Here is a 21,480-nt window from a genome sequence, read left to right on the forward strand (position 1 = left end):
GCAATTTCTATACTGTTTTGCAAGATTAACAGTAGTCTCCAGAAAGGTAATCTTTCATATTTGTATACTTGCAACCATATTCTGTGAAGTCAGGCTATATACACCTATGAGATTACTACGGTCAGCTCCGTCAGGCATTGTACATAGTTCCAGTCTAATGTTCTTGTTCATTTCTATCAATTAAGATGACACCACAGTTCTTAGACACATCTTTACTTTCATAGATGTTTAGTTTCCACTATAGGACCCGATACATGTTTGGCTAAGGACACGTACAGGTGCGTTTGTACCACTCTGGTCATGTACGTTGTATCAGCAGATAATCTAAGTAATTTGATTTTCGTTATTGTAAACAGTGAATATTTGCATATGTTTTTATATTTTTTCAAATATAGGCCCCTGAAGAAGGGATTTTGTGAGAATCCCGAAATGCATTGGGCATCATCAACTACAATCGTCGTTTACTTCAGCATTACAAGTTTATTGCTGATGTTTTCAAAGTATTGAGATTGACAATTGATTTGTTGAAATTAGTTCTTCTATCATGTTTGGTTTAACAAAAATTTGTTTCGAATTTTTTCTCATTTGTGATGTTTGAAAACTCAACAAGTAAATGAGTAAAACTTTTGTTATAAGTTTCACTGATTTCTTGTGGTTCATTCAAGTAATGACAATTTTACTTAACCCAATGTATATTATGTAATAGCAAACAAGTACTTTCATTGCTGTGCACCCGGTATACAGGTGCGTCAGCACCTGCTCTTTTGTATGTTGTTATAGGTTGGCTACCTTTTCCGGTTTGCACGCACATCATGTTCTAGATTAATTAGTATATGTTTAATATTAATCGTTGTTAAAACTACAGTAGTGCGCTGACTTCCTTTAAATTTTACATAGTTCCAGACAGCCACGGTCTGTGTAGGTAACAGCAGTGGGGCGTTCGGGCCGGGTAAGGGGGGATTTTGAGGGACGATACCGGGGAAAAATAATTATTTAATTTTCCCTCAGCATCGTACCTCGAACTTACCCCTTACCGTTGTGACCTGCACGGACCGCGGCTGGTTCCAGACATCATCTGCTCTGTGCCTCTGCTTAACTGTTTCTAGCCTACCACAGCAACAAGATGCCTGCTCAAAGGCGATAGATGTGCTTTACATAAATGATGATGTAACGTTTTATAATAACAATCCCACACATTTGGGAGATTTCCATAGGTCCTAATTGTGTACATATAACTCATAATATTCAATGAAAAAATATCTGCAGGCAAATATATGAAAAGTCATAGGAACCTGAATACTGAAGTGGATGTATGCTTTAAGGCAGTGTTTCTCTATCAGGTGTAACTTAATATTGTGTACCTTACAATATACTTAAAAAGTGTTAGTACTACCATGAGTTAGAGAACTGCATGTTCATAATTTCCCAACAGTGCATAACTTACATATTTTTAAAATGTATTGTAAGTCACACTTGCATATGTTCCCAGTAGTAGGTCAGTGGAGTAGTCGGGTAAATCGGAAAAATGTGGTGGAAACCCACTCAGGTGTAACTTAGAAGATAATCACAATTATTTGTTAAACCATGTCCTATACATTTCAGCACACTTACTTTGCACATGAAAGATTCAGAGATACAGCCTTAAAAACAAATTGTTTTGGGAGTGTGGAAGGAGTAGATGATAGAATATTTAAAGGAACTATATTGATAAGTAGAAGAAAAACAATTTCAAAAATTGAAAATGTGTTCACACAATTAAAACATTCATGTATACTTCTAGGAAAACTGTTGTATGTATGGTTGCTTCATACACTAGCATCAACCTACACCTATTCCTTTTAACAGTCATTATGTGTTAGGTCAGGATAATTTTGTCTGTAGTGCAGGCAGGGGTAATTTATAGTTCAACAGTGTACGCCACAAGTTACATCGGTCTTCGGAAAACCAGGCAGACCGATGAACACTAAAAATTAGTTAACTCCCCTCTTAAAGTGGACTGTTCGCCATAAATGGGTGCACTGTACTGAAAGGTAAGATGCTATGGCAACTTGCCAGATCAACTTCACATTTGTTACTTCCTGTCTTTAACATCCCTCCATGTAAGTATTTTAAATGAATTGGAAGTATATTTTATATGGAATTATAGATGAGTAACAATGAATTAAGGGATGTTTTTCACCAGAGGGCTCTGAGTGGCATCAAATAGACGACAAGAGTTAAGCTCAAGTTTTCTAAGATGTCACTCATAACCCCTCAGAGAAAAACATCCCCGTAATACGCTTACTTTAAAATGCTATGGGGTCTGTGGCACCTAAAGTCATCTTACCCTGCATTCAACAACTATTCAAAGGCAGAGGGGAAAATTATATCCTCTCCTCCTGTCCCAAATCTAAAAAAAACATCATAATAATAATAATATAAATAATACATGGCCTGCCACGCACCGAGCCACTTCCTGTGCCTTCCCTTTCCTTCCCTGCTTTCAAGTGCTGCTCTGACAGGCGCTCATACAGTCCTACTAGAGCAGCCTGGAATTCCTTTATAACGTAGCGACAGTATTAAACAAGTTCGGTTACCCACGGTTGCTACTTCATAGCAGTGAAGAACTGGATTTAAAATTCAGTCATTCACACTTTATGAGAACCATGCATAAAAAGGATCTTATCTGAACAGGACTTCATGTTCACCTCCTTATACTCATACAATATTACTAAATTTAGAAATGGGAAAATCAGTGTGGTCCACAAAATGCATAAATCATTTGAAAGGGGCCAATATTACAGGTCAATAAAATGACTCAGAGATCAGGTCTTCCTTGAAATTCACATCTGCAAACATTGCGCCGTTTATTCAAACAACAACCAGATACATATCCCACAAGGACAGGATTTATCTTAAATAAATCAATATCTTTACAGTCAGATTCACGAAATTGCACATTTAAACATGCTATCTGTTTCCTTGCCTTGCATCCTCTCCAAAGGGGATTATATTCGGTCTTTGTTGCTGTGTTGGTCACATTAAACAGACAAAATATAAATGCACTTTGCAAAACGTGGGAATTTCATAGTGACCTGCTAAGCCTTCATCCAAATACAACTTTCCTGGAAACAAGATCACTGTCCCTTTCAAGAGATCGCTCAGCATAAATCTGTTTAACCTCATCAAAGAAATCATATGGTAGTCCAAAGCTCCACGAAATGACTATCGAAACTTAAGCATGTATTTTACTGCCGATGCAAAAGCCTCAGGGATACACATTTTTAAGTTTGAGGTCACACTGCGAAAAGGAATATAAAATGAAAAAGTTTAATTTGTTTCCAGGTTTGTCATGAAATTTCAGTTTCCATGGCAGACGAAGTACAGCAAAAGAAATTGAACACACAAGTTCGAGTTAGGTTAAAGGCATGCCTCGGATCAATATAAATAAGACAATCTGCAAAAGTAAAATTGGGTATCCTAACCAAGAATATTTCCAGTTTCTTTCCCCTTTTTTCTGGAAAACATCCAGAGCACATATTTGTACAATTTATAGAATTATTTAAGAGAGAAATAGTAATTGAATGAAGTCTTAAATAACAGAAATTCTGACATTAAGATTTTTTTTTAAAGCACAATCACTCAGCTATGTAAAAAAACATAAAAGGCAGGATAGAAAATGCACACTCAAACATGAAAAATCCACAAAAAGTGAAACCATGTTTGTTGGTCTTGGAAATTATGTACTAAATTAAACAAGTCAGATTTCTGATGTGTGGCTTGGTAGCCATCAGGAGAATCATATGGCAAAAACGAGAATGCCAGTAACATGGTGCTGTTGAGTTCAACAACAACTATTCTTTCATTATTTGACAACTTCTCAACAACACTTTGACAAACAGAACCTGCAGTCATGAGAGACAAACAATGGCGAGGACAAAATTTGAAGGGAGTAAGTGGCAACTAAATCTGTCCGTCCTTACCATTTTCATTAACACATAGGAAATGACTGATCTAAGATGTGATCATTCCTATACAACACTCAACTCTTGTCATTCAAGATAAATGCAGGCTTCCTGCCTACTAGAGCCTATAGTGACAAGATGACTAGGCCACAAAACCTTAACGTTGTCAGCAGTTCTCTAGCACAAAAGTGAAGGGATTGAGTAGGTGACATGTTTATGATCAGTATACAATCCCAGCACAAAGTCTCATGAGCATCTAACAGTGCTAAGATAGTTGTACAGGGTAAAAGACAGAAACAAGCTGTAGAACAGATTCAAATGCAAATCTACCCCCCCAACTGCCAAATTAAAAGATTTTAAAAAATAATATCTATTTGAAATGTTGTCGTCAAGATATAGAAAGAAATCAGATTTTTATCTGCACCTAAAGATCAATATTTCACCAAATAAAAATGCCAAGTAGTCTTTATGGGTTAAGTGGGGTTCCAGTTGTTTTAAACGTTATATTAAATGTTCACAACACATGTGAATAGGATCGAAACCCATGGAGATGGCCAAAACGTTGTTACATATTGAGACGTCTGAATGTATTGAGATTGATACATATCATGGAAACTTGCAAATGCAAATGTGAAATTAGTGAGCAGCTCCACATTTACATCTATGCAGTTTGGCAGCTTAATGTGTACATCTAGAGGGTTTGTCAGCTGCCCGTGTTGGTGTTCATCAGCTGCATGTGCACATCTACAAAGGTAGGCATTTACATCAGGCCCAACTTTCATTAAAACCTGCCCAACTACTGTGCACACATTCAACAGTGCCAAGCTCCTGTTCAAACAGTAGCAACAAAGATAGGGGAGAGGATTCATGGGGCAGTACGGTTTGCAGTCCCAGGTTTTGACACAAGGCTCATTTCTCTGTTAATGATAACAGTACTTTTATGAGCTGGTTGAAGGAGAAGATACAGTTTAGTGCTTAAGATATTTTCCTTGCAAGTTGAAGATGTACTTGATCAAAGCCAATCTTGTGGGACTGTGCACATTACTCCATATTCTTCTGCCTCAAACTGTAAATAAGTGGAAAACCAGGCACAGTCTTGTTCTCTACCAATTCTACGGTCCTGCCACTTTCTTCATCACACCCTGGTTGTAATCAGACTCCGCGCAAACCACTGTTTGTACATCACCTGCTGCAATAAAAATCTAGCATGTAATGATGTAGAGGTGCACCACATCAAATACAATAGCTTATAAATGTAAAAGTGATAACAAAAAACAACTGTAGAAGGTTAAGCCTCTTTATGAAACATACGCACTAGGGCAAGAACGTGGATACACTATGTTCAGGAGAAATTATTTAATTAAACCAATAGAGCTTTTGGTTCATCTTTGTGCACAGGGTCAACCAAAATAAAAAGAATAGCCAAAAACCACATGGAGAGTGAATATGACTAAAATAATGGAACTCGGGAAATCCAGCTCTAGAGCCGATGTAGTACTGCTTTGCAGCATTTTGACTCTAGTTGTGACAAAGTAGTTCTATTTCATCTGGCACAAAGCCCATTACTAGTTTATTAAAGAAAAAACCTAGACCTGATGGAACGCCAGACACTTGGACATAAGAAACAGGAGAGTTCTGGGATTTGTCAAGTCACATACATACATACATACAAACATATATAGAAGTCCAGAGGAAAACAATATTACAAAGCAGGAAAAAAAACAGTAAGAATAATAAAATAGTGATGGCATCACAAACTATCTCAACTGCACAAATCAAAATGAATGACCAAAAAACAACTTTAAAGAGCACAACATGTTCGGATCAAAACCCAATAACTGCCTATGGGAAGTTGCCTTGATGTTACCTAGCTCCTGACTTTGTGTGTGGTAAACTGCCGTTATGTGGCAGTGTGGGTTCTCTATCTATTGCAACAGTCCCCATCATTCTTTGGAGTGTTATTTTCTTTCTTTTAAGCAATGCTGGTGAAAGATTTGACCATGAAAGTAGAAATGAATTACTATCAAGATGTGGTTCCCAGGTCACTCAGTTGCCCATACTTACAATAAATTGTGCTCCTTTATTAAGACAACAGGCTATAATAACTACATTCTGATGCAGACTTTTTTTGTATATGCTTTTATCAATTCCCTACAATTTTTATAATGGTTTTTCATCTACCTCTAGGGTTTTTGTTTAAAAAAAACTGTTTGCTAAACAGAAAACAGTTCTAATCTTCAATAGAAAAAAAATAACTGCTGAAGACAGCAGTAAGGGAATTAACAGTCGAACATTCAGGGGAAGGTAAATAAATAACAAAATCAAAATCCTTTTACCTGAAAAACAATTCACTGTAGCTCTCTGAATCGCAACATTACAATCTTTGCATTTTTTTAAGAAAGGTTAGCAGTTTTTCAGGCTATAGTCAGGACGAATACAGCAGATCTGTTGAATGTTAATTCTTTGCAGACCCTTCCTGTTAATTAGTGTTATCACCCCCCAGTTGGTATAAAAGATAAAGGACAGCTCTATGTCATGGTCTTTTGGGCGACAGAATATTTTTCAGTTGAACACAAGTCCTTTCAAGCTCTCTTGTAGTGGTAAATATAGCAGAATACACATATGCGAGTATACACATAGATTATATCAATGTAATAACATATGCGTATACATGCCTATGAATGTATGTTTGTGTGCTGTATTAAAATCTCTTAAAAGCACAGTGTTCGTAGAAGGAAGGACATCAGGGCTATAGTAGGTAGGGTCTTCACGGAGGTCGCCTGGGCACAGTCTTTGTAGGTGAAGACCTGATGGCTGATTGGATTCTTTTCAATAAAATAACAGTGTATGAAGATAGATTTCTTTTGTTTCGGTGCCACAGGGATTATTTAGGTCTATCCACCTTCTTTCTTGAGGCTCGAAAACGACTCATGGTGTTGGCCGCTCACGTTTCCTTTAGTGATAGCAGTGCTAGACTGGTTTACCTGCCAAGAAAGGAAGAAACAGATGATATAGTGATTAAAAAGGACATTAACGGCTATTTCCTAAAGTGGTACCATTGTCAGAAAGATCGGGTAATACTTCAACAACAGCTCAATCATGTACAGTTCATTAGAGGTTACCTTCCATTTGCATAGAAACATTGCACCCAGTGGTGACAGGTGGTCTTTGGGACTGGGATTGTGCTCCATCACTTTCAGAGTTCAGCAGCTGAGTAAAACAAGCACACTAAACTATTCTTAGGGGGGGTTCGGGGATAGTACTCTGCCCCACCCAGAAATGGCTTTGAATAACAGGGTCAAATAGAGCATTTTGATGCACAATTTTAATATGGATTAGCTAACAAGCCATAGGTTCTGAAAGAGCACTCTTGAAATACTACAGTACATTTATTGAGTGTGTCAGGTAAGCCTGTACCCCCCCAGGAGTCGATAATATTTTCTTCACAATTTCAAATGAATGCCTCCCCCACCTACCCCCCCATATGTCAAGAATGATCTCCAGTATGCCATAGCAAGCATTATGTCATGGGAGTCCACCTTGTGGCAATGATTACTAGCAAGTTGCTAGTGCCAGAATAATCCCTGTGTGTACCCCAGGTGCCACTGGTGCTTCAATATGCCAAAAACTAGCTCACGTATGACCACTTGAGCACTCTGCCATGGGCCAACTCTTTCCCACTCACCATACACCAAGAATGACCTCTCCTACTGCATAATGCACAAATACCATGAAATTTAACACACAGTTTTTCTCGGGTCAACTGCCAAATGCGTGGAACTGGGACATGTGGGTTGTGCCTTTTGCATCAGGAGCTCAACTGGGTTTATGCTCTCCTAATCATTTAAGTTAACTCGCAATATTGAAGCCATATGTTCTTATTCTTGTGAAGATATAGTTGAAAAAGAAATCCAATATATTGATGCATCGTTGATACAAGATTAGAAAATTATGGCGATTACCTGGCATAAAAGAACAATTGAGGCAGCTGATTCACTGTGCAATGATCAGGATAAAAGCTGAAATGATTCCAGCAAAAATAAACACACTTTAGGAACAAAACATATACAGAGGCATGTCATCTACCAATTTAACTTAATTCACTTTCTTCAACAATACAAGTTGTGGTTATTCAACATCCTGCAAGACAGAAAAAGCTGATGGTGGCAAAGATATAAAGATTGCAAAACACACAAGGGGGAGAACGGTTAGTGACTCTAAAATGTAATTACTTGATCTGAATTCTGTAATTCCTATTTTACAAACACTTAATTACGAATGGTAAAACATTTTATAATGTAAACTATACTTCAGCTTCACCTCAGCCTTCATTCAGTTTTTAAGTCTTATTCACATTGAAATCAAGAGATATATTATATATTATGTAAGCAATAATTGGCAAAGCCAACATATTAGATATCTACACGGTGTGCAGACAACCAAACCTATTGCACTAAAGTTCAGAAAAGGAATGTAAAAATGCATTATGTTTTTGTCCCTGCTCACTCTTGCGTACTACCAGGCCAAATGAATATTGAATGATTTTAGCTGCAAAATTATCCCTCATGCATTCCAGTTAAGACAGAGGGGACGCCAAATGGCCAGTAGAAAAATGGTGATATAGCATACGCCTATGGGCTGACCAAGAATTGAAAGACATCTCAAGCCAACGGGGAAGGTTATAGAGCAAAAGAAACTAATGGCTGAATGACGCTGAACCAAAGCTCCTTAAAGTAAATATACAATAAAATATGTACAACCAGAATGGCACATGTGCCAAACGCTAAAAAAAAAAAATTAAGCAAAACCATCTTTATATACCTTCTGATCAACGTTGTTATGCTTACAAATGGTATCTTAACTACAAAATTAACCAACAGACTCATTCAAATAATGAAAGAACAGTAAAAAGAAATCAGTGAAAATGACATACGAGAAGCTTATGTTCTTCAATGTATTGTCCCATTTGCTCTTATGCACTCATCCCCTCACAAAAAGTGCAAAAGGTAAATGGAGCATGGAAGATAAGTTAACACACAACCGGGTGAAGGATAAAAACCATGACTAGGGAATAAGCACAAACAATATGTAGTATTGTTGGCCAATTGTATCTGTCAATTGCAAGCATTATGGAGCTCCACCTGTTTGTGCATTTAAATACGATCTTCTTGAGGACTTTGACAAGGGAGGATGCTATTCTTGACGGTTTATTTGAGAGGTTGTAGGGAATGGCGGTCCTCATGTTAAGGAGTAAAGCATTACAATAGAGGGATAATGAGATGGCAAAGAGAAAATCTGGAGTGGCCTAAAATATTTGGAGGATTAAAGATGGTACACCAGGCACTAGGCGAAAGTAGTTTGGTGAGGAGAAGCGAGACCTTGAAGCAATTTAAAATCTAGGATTAGGAATATATAATACTGTGCTTTGAGAACCAGCCAATCTGGTGTCTAAAGAGAAAAACAATGGGTGCCTGCAAAATTGCAGAGGGATCTACGGCAAAGTTGAGAACATATTTCTAGGAATAAGATGGAAGTAATGTGGGAGGCTGTAGTAAAGCTTGATCAGATACCAGGTACAAGCGCTTTGAAAAAGTGTAATGTGTAGGGAAAAATGATCTTTAGGAAGTCATTCTAATTGCATTTGAATGTTAAATTAGAACCAAATGTTTCTGACTGAGCAGGAAGGTGAAACTTACTAACGGGTAGTGAGGTCTAAAATGCGCAAGATTTAGTGGTTAGAAAAGTCCACAACCAAATTATCAAATTTGTATGCATCAAGGGAAAAACAGCCACCACCCAACGCTGTTAGCTTACAATTGCAAGCAATTGTTAAAAGTTCAAACAAATGTTAATTCCCTGAGCAAGGTTCAGAAGTATATGTCTCTATATTAGATGATAGAAATTTTCATGCACAAGTACATATAAGGTAATAATATTCGGTCCTCATCCACAATCTTTATTTTCAGATTCTGTCGTTTTTCTTGGAAGACTTGTTTAAACATAAACTCTGTTCTCAAATCGTACAACCTCAAAACGTACAGCCAACACGTGTATCGTCTAAGGCAATATTTTCCAAAAGACTTCCTCAGGGCTCAAGCGGATAAGTAATAAGGGTAATCCTATAAAATTATCTTCATAAGGTCATCATCCAAAAATGACACTTCCTATTTATAGAAATCCAATTCAGAGTTAACAATATATGTAACGGTCAGCCCATAGAAAATTTCTCCTTATTAGCGGACTCCTGACCTCCAAATTCGAGGCAGAAGGTTCCAACACGTCTTGCCACAATACCTTGTATTTTCTATGGGCTGGCCGCGGTGCATTGTGGTCCTTGCGTCAGATGTGGGTGAGTGGCTTCTCAGTCTGTTGCTGTGTTAGGTGCGGAGGCTGCTCCCATCTGTTGATAGAAGTGCATCACAGTGCACTTCTAACATTAACCCAGGACTACTGCAGTCCATCCTCCTCCTTGGAGGAGATGCTGGTTGAGAACTAGCATTTTAACTAGCATCCAGCATTGATCTGAAAAAGCGAGTTGTTAATTTCTGAGCGTTTAAGTGCAATGCAAATAACTAATGTAAATGCAAATTCTGGATTATTAAAACACAGACAATCTATTTTAATGTTATCCATCAACACCCTCCTGCACCACACCTTCGGACATAAAACAAAATGCGGTGCCCTGCTGAAGTTGGGTACTCTGCAGATTTTATGGATTCATTTGGTAACTTTATTTTTTAGTTAGGATTTCATTTCAAGTTTCTGCCTTTTTCTGTAGAATTGAGAGTGCCGTTATTATGTGTAGCTCACTGGCCTGATCTGGTGGCTTAGTGGACTAATGCATCCACTGCAGGGCCCCGTATTAGAGCTGAAGGTCACAGATTCAAATCCCTGCCTGTCATCCTTCTGAGGTCGATTAAAATGAGAACCATCGAGTTGGCATATCATGAAAGCAGGACCGAGACAGGTGTGCCATGAAAGCAGGGCCGCACCACTCCTGCTATGAAAGCAGGGTCACATTAGGCAGGCTGTAAAATCAGGGACGTACCAGGCATGCCACGAAAGCAAGGCCATGCTTAAAAACGTATAACATCCCAAAGGCGAGACCTATTGGCTATGCCAACGCTTGTTATTATATGTCTCTGCTACCTTCTGTGGGACTTGTATTAAATGTCTGACTTGCATGCCTTGAGAAGTTTCAATTAGTAATGTACACCACAGAAACGTTATGCATAAACAAACGCATAAAAGGACCAAATAAAGTTGTAACAGATGCTACCATGCTTTTTAAGTCTGGTCAACAACCCTATAAAATGCTTACTTTGCGACAACCTCACGCAATAGATACGCAACCCCCCTCACTCGCCCTCTCTTCAGAGGAGTTGAGAAACTTCCCTTGGAACTCATAAACCGCGACCAATCTCTTTGAAATGGTCAAACGATACTCACCCTTGTATGACAGGTCCGGGTGTAATTGAGAACAGGTTCGTAAATATGGACCATCAGCCTTGTTTAAAGAGGCAAGGAAACTACTGACGATGTTGTTGGCTCATGGGAATTATTGATTCCTTAAAAGGATTAGTCACCTCAGCACGCCCGATTGTGCTCTAAACATTCCTTCGGAGCTGCTCAGAGGCCCGAAAAGCCAAACTGAAGAACGCACACAGGGCTTTAAAACAAAGTTTCTAAAGAACACCTTTCTAGAAGCTTCCGGCGGCGGTAATTTCTGAAAATGCTGCGACCCTTTTGGCCTCCGCATACAGGAGACCGTGGCCTTCGCCATCGAATGCCTCCTGGAGCTAGAAGGATTGTACACATATCGGTCACATTACCTGGCAGGTGGCCTACCTACAGATGCACACACTTGCTTCGAGCCAACAGCTAAATAACCATGTAAGATTTAATTATAGAAAGACCGAAAGATAAACCATGTTTGGTTTTCTTCCACTGACTTTCTGTATATATGTCCGAAAAAGAAAAAAAACACCTCAACAGCATGGTAGGATTCTTCTGCGGATTATTTAAAAAAGGATAATAAAAACTGGAAACTGGTGCTATGAAGAAATAATCATTGTATGGAGAAGGCAGAGAAATAACGGGACCAAATTTTGATGAAAAGTGCCTTTGTCATTCAGCTTACTTCAGCTACTTTACTCCCTGCAAGATTGGGGAGTCATTGTAAACAGGCTGGTGCGCAACAAGTCTCTGAATATTTACTGCGTGCTTGCCAAAAATGGCAGGTGGAGGGGAGAGGGGGGGGGGGGGGTAGCAGAATGCTCATCTGGCATTACAGTGTAGAAGAACATCTGCGAAGGTGCGGGGAGAAAAGGAGGTCCCCAAACACACCGCCCACGAGCCGACACACAAAAGTTCCACCTGTGGTGGCTGGCATGTTACTTGTGTTGATAGACTAGCCTGTGTGTTTTTGGCAGTCAGGAGCTCCAGCACAGGCGCCGCTTCGGTCATGCGCCCTTGGTGATGAAAAGGAAAACAAACAACCATTTGCCCCTGTGCCTTAGGGAGCAACACATTGAATGAATAAAATATATGTAAATAAAAAAGCTGAGAGCACTTAATGCAAAAGAGATGTAAAGCAGTGCCACCTTCATAGAATTGAAACGAATTGCTGGGAGGCAGAATGACACACCATACCGTTGACAGCATGAGGTGAGAGTAGTAATTTGTGCAGATCCAAAATGGGATTGACAATGTCTCAAAACAAAGACAGAAGGAAGCTGACCCAAGGCCCAAAACCAGTATACTAGAAATACGCCTGGCTTATTAAAGGATGTGTTACAACAACAACGACAACAAAGTCAAGGAGGGGGTTAGGGAAAGATAACGGAGACTGAACAGGAAAAAATTATATTAAAAAATACAAGAACTAAAAAATAGATATTGCTTAGGCTAAGTCTAGAATTACACACTGTGTGAATGGCGAGAGGGGGAGGGGAAAAACAGGAGCCCACTGGGGTCTGGCCTGTGAAAATACACATAGCTAGAGAATGATGCTACAAGGATCTAGCTCGTCTCCAAAGAGACAAAACGGAAACACACCATGCCGAGTTGCATTCAGGGCAGCGGGACTGAAAATCCTGACATCAGATCAGAAAGCGTGTTACAGTATAGGCTGCGTTATGTATATGGCAATGGACCGCCTTGATTCTCCAAAAAATTCTTAATCAATTCTAAACTGAGGAGAAGACTTCTGCTGAGCTATTTGGTGCCTAATAGTGTGAATGTTTATCTGCATATATAGATGTGCCTTATATCTACATAACTTTTCATAATCACAGTTCAAAATAAAACATCTTGATGTCATGACTGTAGCCAGATTTTAAATATATTTTATAATGAACTGTCCTCTGTCCAACTTTCCACCTGATAGATGAACAAATTAAATATTAACGTGGAAGATACGGATGTGTGTGTAATCTGGGAGACCTCCTCTACCAAAGTCTAACAGACAAAAACTCACTTAAAATTCCTATCAGTACCAGCTTCACCCTGAGTGAGTGAACAAAGTCATAACACAAGCAAGGAAGCAGTCAGGGGTAAATCAACCAAGTTTGTATGCAAATTATCCTCATTAAGATAGCCTGCAGGGCTGGAAAGAAACCGCGGTCACCATTGGCAAGCTTGACCGTATAGGCAGAGAAGGGACTTGAGAAAGAAATTAAATGACCCACTGAGATCCACGTTCTATTTATGGGGCTCACCAAATACATCACTCACATTTAGGTTACTGTGCACTGAACATCATCTGAGCCATTTTTACTAAGACCACCAATGCTTCAGCAGATGGCCAAAGGATGGGGGTTACGAACTCAAGCAAATGTCAACTATACTTATATCTTGCTCTAACATTGTGCAAAAAGAACCATTGATCAACGAAATGCTGAACAACGTTAAACATTGACCCCCAGTACAGAGATCTGGGCCTAAATCCATCGTTTTATTGCCCGCAATGCCATTCCAGTTTAAAGGCAGCCATATGCAAATCAGTCTTGACAACGCTCCCCAGTGGGAACAGTCTATCCCGACTTGCCAGGCAGGTCCTTCCTGGACTGTAAAAAAGCATCCTGGGACCAGTTTCGGGGTATCACCCGTCATCAGCCAGACCAGCTTGAATCTAGTGGCATGATGAGCAAGGTACCGACGTCTGGGCATACCGGTCTCACTCGGGGTGACAAATGCAAAAAGAGCAATTGATGGACAGATCTGGGTCTAAATCCATCGTTTTTTGCCCGCCATTCCAGTTTAATCCCAGCCATATGCAAATCAGTCAGGCTGGGTCCAAACTGAGGGGGGGATATGGCGAGCACCCAGTTCTGTGACTGGGGGTGAGTGTTTGAAATATTTTTCTAATATAGTCAGTTTCTATCTGCTTGTTGTAGCTTTTTGGGAAGCATTTTGTAAAAATTAGATAAGAGAAACTCCACTCTTCATCACCTCGACAAACTTGTCAATGAGACTCCTAATAAAAGATATGGGTGAACTGAAGACACTTTCTGAAACTAGTCACACTCGTGTATTAGATATATGTATAAGGAGTTCAATTTGTTGGGAGTCGCAAGAATGCACATTTGAAAACTACTTTCCATACCTCATGGACATCCAATATCAACAGAAAGTACTTGGGTGATCAGAAAAAGAATCATAAAGCACTAAACCAATATCCACAGTTAATTTTCTGAGGAGGGAACATATAGAGTGGCATGGGTCGTGATGGGATGTGCTAAAGAGTCCTTTAGGTTTGGTAGTCATACCCTAAGAAGAGAGCAGAGTCAAATACACCGGTTTTCCAGAAAAAAAAAAACATACATACAAATTGAATATGCTACTTACCAGTATGCATCTGTTCTTGGCATGTAGGGCTGCTGACATTCATATCTGTGCATAGATCGCCGCCTAGTGTTGGGTCCGGATGTTTGCACGTTGTTGTCCTGGAAGAGTCTTCGAAGTATCCTTGGATAGGTGACTCCTCCCCTGGACAACAGTGCGCATGGGCATCCTCTCCATCCTCAGATTGTTTTTCGCCATTGTGGCAGTGATGGAGTAGATACAGAAAGTGATGACCATGCTTGCATTAATTCTGAGAGCTGCAGCTGCGACAGGCGCCGGGGAGGAGGGAGGGCGATATGAATGTCAGCAGCCCTACATGCCAAGAACAGATGCATACTGGTAAGTAGCATATTCAGTTCGAGGCATGTGGGCTGCTGAATTCATATCTGTGCATAGAATACATAGCAGTGCCCTCTATTGGCGGCGGCTACCCGTGCCAGCTGCAGCGGTCTGAAAAAGTGTTTTGAGAACAGCCTGTCCTACAGCTGCCTGTTGTTTTGACTGCACATCTACGCAATAGTGTTTTGTAAATGTGTGTGTGTAGTGGACCATGTGGCTGCTCTGCATATATCATGCAGGGGAATATTTCCTAGAAAAGCCATGGAAGCCCCCAACTTGCGTGTTGAGTGGGCTCGTGGTGGAATAGTTAATGTGCGTTTTGCCTTTTGATAACAGATTTGAATACACTTAACTATCCATCTGGCTATCCCTGCTTTGGAGATGGCGTTACCTTTGTGGTGTGGGGCAAAGGCAACGAACAGTTGTTTTGTCTTCCTGAAGGGTTTAGTCCTGTCGATGTAGTACATGAGGGCCCTCCGTACATCTAGTGTATGTAGTGCCCTTTCTGCAACAGTTTGTGGGTTTTGGAAGAAAACTGGCAGTTCAATAGTCTGATTCATGTGGAACTGCGATATTACTTTGGGCATGAATTTGGGGTTGGTACGTAGTACGACCCTGTTGGCGTGAACCTGTATAAATGGCTCTTGAACGGTTAGTGCCTGGAGTTCACTAACTCTTCTTAGGGAAGTGATCGCTACAAGGAAGGCCACTTTCCAGGTAAGGAATTGAATCTCGCATGAGTGTAGAGGTTCAAAGGGTGGACCCATCAAGCGTGTGAGGACCAAGTTGAGGTTCCACATTGGAGACGGTGGGTGGCTTGGTGGAATGACTCGTTTGAGTCCTTCCAAGAATGCTTTGATGGCAGGCACTCTAAATAGAGAGAGGTGCTGCCTGGTTTGCAGATAGGCTGAGATTGCGGTCAAATGGACACGTATAGAGGTGTACGCCAGATTGCATCGATATAGGTGTAAGAGGTAACAGATGATGTTTTGGATGGATGCGTCCAGCGGGTTGATGTCATTATTACCGCAATAAATGACGAACCTTTTCCATTTGGCTGCATAGCAAGCTCTGGTAGTGGGTCTCCTGGCCTCCTTGATGATGTCCATACAGTCAGGTGGCAGGTTGAGATAGCCAAACTCTAGGACTTCAGGAGCCAGATCGCCAGGTTCAGCTGTTGCGGATCTGGGTGCTGAACCTCTCCATGGTTCTGCGTCAAGTGCGCGGGTTTGATCCGCAGCCTTTGATGCGGCACCACGGAAAGTTCGAGGAAGGTGGTGTACCACGGCTGGCGTGCCCACGTGGGAGCAACTAGGACGAGTGTCAGAGAGTGTTGTCGGAGTTTGCGGGCCACTAGCGGTATCAATGGCGCTGGGGGAAAAGCGTACGCAAATCTGCCGGACCAGTTCATCCATATCGCATTGCCCTGCGACTGCGGATGTGGGAATCTGGCGGCGAAGCTTTGGCATTTTGTGTTTTCGCTTGTCGCGAATAGGTCTATCTCCGGATGACCCCACTGCTGGAAGTACGGTTGGAGTACTGATGGGTGTAACTCCCACTCGTGCATCTGGTGGCTGTGTCTGCTGAGCAGTTCCGCCATCTGGTTGTCCTTGCCAGGGAGGTGTTCCGCCATGAGGAACATGTTCCTTTGAATGGCCCACTTCCACATGCTCTGAGCCAGATGAGACAACTGTGGAGAGTGTGTTCCTCCCTGTTTCTGTATGTAGTACATTGCGGTCATGTTGTCCGTCCGGATCAACACGACCTTGTTGCATAGATGTACTTTGAATGCCTTCATGGCTAGGAAGATTGCCATCAGTTCCAGAAGGTTGATGTGCAACTTCTTTTGTTGTGTTGTCCATAGTCCCTGCACTGTGTAGTGGAGTACATGAGCTCCCCATCCCTGGAGAGACGCGTCCGCTGTCAGTACTATCTGTGGGACAGGCTCTTGGAATGGTCGGCCCTTGCAAAGGTTTTGTGGGTTCCACCAATGCAGAGAGTTGTATGCCCGACCGCTCACCAACACTAGGTCCTTTAACTGTCCTTGAGCCTGATTCCACTGACGTGCTAGGCACTCCTGAAGTGGGCGCATATGTAATCTCGCGTGCGGGACTATGAAGATGCAGGAGGCCATCATGCCTATCAACTGCATAAACACTCGCGCTGGAAGTGAGTGATTGGGTTGGGACTTGGAGATCAGCAGTTGTATGCTGTTGATCCTCACTAAATTTGGCTGAGCTGTGGCCGCCAGAGTGTCTATAGTCGCACCTAGGTACTGTTGTACGTGTGCGGGCTGGAGATGGGACTTTGGATAATTTAGTGAGAATCCCAGACTGTGAAGAAGGTGAATAGTGCGGGACATGTGGCTTGCACATTGCTGGGCTGACTTCGCTTGAACGAGCCAGTCGTCTAGGTAGGGGTAGACGTGTATATGCTGCCTCCGTAGATGTGCTGCCACCGTAGCTAGGCACTTCGTGAAAACCCTGGGCGCTGTTGTCACGCCGAAGGGAAGGACTTTGAACTGATAGTGCTGCCCCTGAACAGTGAACCCGAGGTATTTTTTGTGCGAGGGGTGGATGGGTATGTGAAAGTACGCATCCTTGAGGTCCAGTGTGGCTAGGAAGTCTCCCTGCTTGAGAAGCGGAAGGACTTGCTGTAGAGTGAGCATGTGAAAGTGCTCTGAAAGAATGTACTGGTTCAGGGGTCTCAGGTCTAATATAGGTCTGAGCGACCCGTCCTTTTTTGGAATTAAGAAGTAGAGGGAGTACACTCCCGTACCCTGCTCGTGGATGGGTACGACCTCTATAGCGCCTTTTAGAAGCATACTTTGCACCTCTTGCTGTAAGAGCGTGAAGTGCTCTGAGGACAGGCTTCTTGGTGGTATTGTGGGTGGAGTGGAGGTTAACTCCAGACAGTAACCGTATTTTACAATATCTTTGACCCACCTGTCCGTGGTGATGGAGTTCCACGTGGACAGGAACCTTTGTAGCCTTCCCCCGACAGGTGTTGTGTGGTCGGGAGGAAGGGAGAGGGCGTCACTGCTTGTTCTTGGGGGAGGACCTGGTGTTGCCGTAGCCACGTCCTCTGCCCTTTGTACTGGAGCCACGATATCCACCTCGGGTGTTTTTATCGTAGGTGGTCTGTGTATTGCCTTTGTTATATGTTTGTTGTGACCCCTGTCCTCTACCTGCTCCCTTGTTTCCGGGGCGACGAAAGGAGCCGCTCCGAAAGGACTGAGTTTGTAGGGCGCCCATGGACTTTGCAGTGTCCGTGTCCTTCTTTATCTTTTCGAGGGTGGTGTCAACCTCTGGCCCGAATAAATAGTCGGGGTTGACGGGCTGGTTCAGTATATTGTTTTGTACCTCAGGCTTGAATCCTGAGATCCGTAGCCAGGCATGTCGTCGCAGCATGACGCTTGTGTTTATGGCTCTGGCAGCCGTGTCTGCAGCATCTAGTGCACATTTGATGGAAGCGTTCGTGAGTAGCTGTCCTTCTCTGATGAGCATTTCTGCGCCTTCTTTGAACTGGTCAGGGAGATGTTGGAATATTTGCTCCAGTGTGTCATAGTGCGCTCTATCATAGCGAGCAAGGAGCGCTTGAGTGTTGGCTATGCGCCATATGTTGGCAGCTTGGGCGGCAACTCGCTTGCCAGAGGTCTTTAACACTTTGGACTCTTTGTCCGGGGGAGGAGCGTCACCTGTCGTTTGCGAGTGTGCCCTCTTGTGTGCATTCGCTACGACGATGGAGTCGAGTGGTAATTGGCCTCTGATGTAAGTAGGATCCCCAGGTGCTGATCTGTATTTCTTATCAATCCTGGGGTTTATCACTCGTGCCCTGGTGGGTTCCTTGAAAATGTCCTTAGCTGGTTTGAGGACCCCCTTCAACATTGGCAGAGTTTTTACATGTCTTTCTGAGGATGCAAAGGTGTCCATTAGAAAGTCATCTTCGATGGTATCAGAGTGAAGCTGTACCCCATGGTTATTTGCAGCACGTTCAATAAGAGCGTTGAACGCCGCAGTATCCTCCGTAGGAGATGTTTTTGCCCCATAGAGTTGTTGGTCCTGTGCATCGAGAGGTGCACTGGGGTCTGCAGGGTCGCCCCAAGTTTGATCATGGTCCTGCTGGTCATCAGGGTCCGTGTCTACATGGTAGGGGACTTGGTCATCCATGTAGTCCTCCAATGCGTCCGTGTGGGGGAGAACCGGTGTGGATCCTGGTAGGATGAATGGAAGGGTTCATAAAGGAGAGGTTCTGATTCTACAGGCAACTTCCTTTTTAGTGGGATCCTGAAAGGGTCCAGTGGCGGCTCCGAAGTTATCCTTCGGTCGTGGAGAATCATCCTGCCAGTGTCGGCGTCGATGACGCGTGCCGGAGACGTCTCAGCAGGTGTGACCGTAGTTTGGGTGACCCGTGTCCTGAGTTGGAACATTTTTGGGATTGTCGACGGAGGCAAGCCGAAGGTAATGTTGGCCGGCACCGAAGAGGCTGCCGGAGCTCCGATCGAACCGGAACCCGACGTGTCCTGGAGGACAGCCGTGGTTTTGCTGCCTTGCGTCGCACCAGGTCGTACTTGGGGCGCCTTTGAGGCTTTGGCACCGGCCAGGTTCGTAGAGGCGGCCGTGGATTTTTTCGGCGCCGGCGGTTCTTCGAGTCGAGGTGCAGAGATCACCGTCGAAGTCTTCGATACGTGAGGCTTAGGTGTCGTCGAGGGAGCGATGCGAGACGCAGCAGGCGTTACGGCCCTCGGTGTCGTTGGTGCCGGTAGCCGAGCAGGTTTGTCGGTGCCGATGGCCTTTTTCCGTTTGTCGACTCCAACGTCGCCCGCTTCAAGTTCGGCACCGAAGTCTCTCTTGGTGCGGTCGGTGCCGACGCGTTGCGCTGGCGTCGAAGGCGTGGAAGGCCTCGATCCGACCAGCGCCACTTTCAGTTTCGGTTTCGGTGGAACCGGAGCAGCTTTCGGTTTCGGTTTTGCGGTAGGGAAACCAGCTTGTTTATGCAATAATGGCTGCCGCTGAACGTCCGAGGGCGGGGCCGAAGAACTGCGGGATGGGTCTCGGGTAAGGCCCGAAGGCGATCCCTCGACCGGAGCCATAGGCTGTGGCACTGGTGTTTCTTCGGTTTGAACAGGTAGGCCTTGTTCATCATTGGAGCTACTCTCTTCGGCCCCTAAGGCCTCCTCGTCGTCTCCTACCTCGGTGTCGTCTTCACCTCTGTGGAAGAGTGACTCGTCTACCTCGTCCGATCCGGGGTCGTGTTCGGAAACGGGACTGGAGGGCAAGACTTCTGATTCCTCGACGTCTTCGGCCTCGTTGAAGATGTCTGTTGGGGCCGGTGCCGCGTGCTGCGCCTCGAGTCTCGCCGCTCGTCGGTTCCGTAGAGTCTTCTTCGAACGGAACCGGGCACAGGCCATGCATGTCGATTCGTCGTGGTCCGGCGAAAGGCATTTGTTGCACACCGGATGGACGTCGATGTGTGGGTACTTCGCATTGCATACCGGACACCTTTTGAATGGCGTCCTCGATTCCATCGTCGAAGTAGTCGATGGACAGGTAAATGCGAAAAAAGTCGGTGCTGAAAGTTAGTAAACTAACAGAATTGTATCGAAACCCGATCGATAAACAGTACCGACGCAAACTAAAGGCCTTTTGGCCTCGACAAAATATTTTCCTAACTTGAGCTAAGATAGCACATCCGAACCCAATGGCGGAAAAAAACAATCTGAGGATGGAGAGGATGCCCATGCGCACTGTAGTCCAGGGGAGGAGTCACCTATCCAAGGATACTTCGAAGACTCTTCCGGGACAACAACGTGCAAACATCCGGACCCAACACTAGGCGGCGATCTATGCACAGATATGAATTCAGCAGCCCACATGCCTCGAACACTAAAAAATGATTTCGTAAACATGGAGTAAAGATTCTGACCTTCATACATTCCATTGCCTCATTCAATCGTGCTAAGCACATTAACAGACTGAAAGCCTGAAGTGATGATGTTACTTGTAAATTGCACAGTCACTAGAGGCATAATCTGCAAGGCTTCCAAAACCTCACAGTATCTAATATAGTGGAACAGCGAGTGTAATATTTAAATACTTACAATATATTCCCCGCCAGGATGAAGTACAACCGATCAATAGAGATTAATTCAAGGTCATCTAAGTGATGAGGTGCCTAACATATCCTGCTTGGCAGTAAACCGCTGGGTACCTGAAAAGGTTCAGAGAAACCATCATGCCAATAGAAAAGTAATGCTTGCCAGGGAAGGAAAGGGTATCCAAAACACACCTATATATCTTGAGTTTCTTTGTCTAGCAGCTGAAGCGAAGCCAAGTATGTATACACCGGGTAG

At 43.1% G+C, this 21,480-nt stretch overlaps 1 protein-coding gene across 2 annotated transcripts in view; it reads right to left on the bottom strand.

Moving 5' to 3' along the window:
* Positions 1-2,813: 2,813 nt before the first annotated feature.
* Positions 2,814-21,480, bottom strand: part of FAM174B (family with sequence similarity 174 member B) — a 191,662-nt gene continuing 172,995 nt past the window's right edge. Inside the window, exon 3 of one of the 2 annotated variants that reach the window (XM_085644493.1) lies at positions 2,814-6,928. In XM_085644493.1, coding sequence (XP_085500619.1) covers positions 6,925-6,928 — 4 coding nt within the window. In that variant the 3' untranslated portion in view covers positions 2,814-6,924. The remainder of the gene's footprint in view (positions 6,929-21,480) is intronic. The other variant, XM_085644495.1, reaches the window with a different exon arrangement.

The sequence above is a fragment of the Triturus cristatus genome, chromosome 3_1 (genome assembly GCF_964204655.1).
Source record: "Triturus cristatus chromosome 3_1, aTriCri1.1, whole genome shotgun sequence".
In the NCBI taxonomy this organism is placed as follows: domain Eukaryota; kingdom Metazoa; phylum Chordata; class Amphibia; order Caudata; family Salamandridae; genus Triturus; species Triturus cristatus.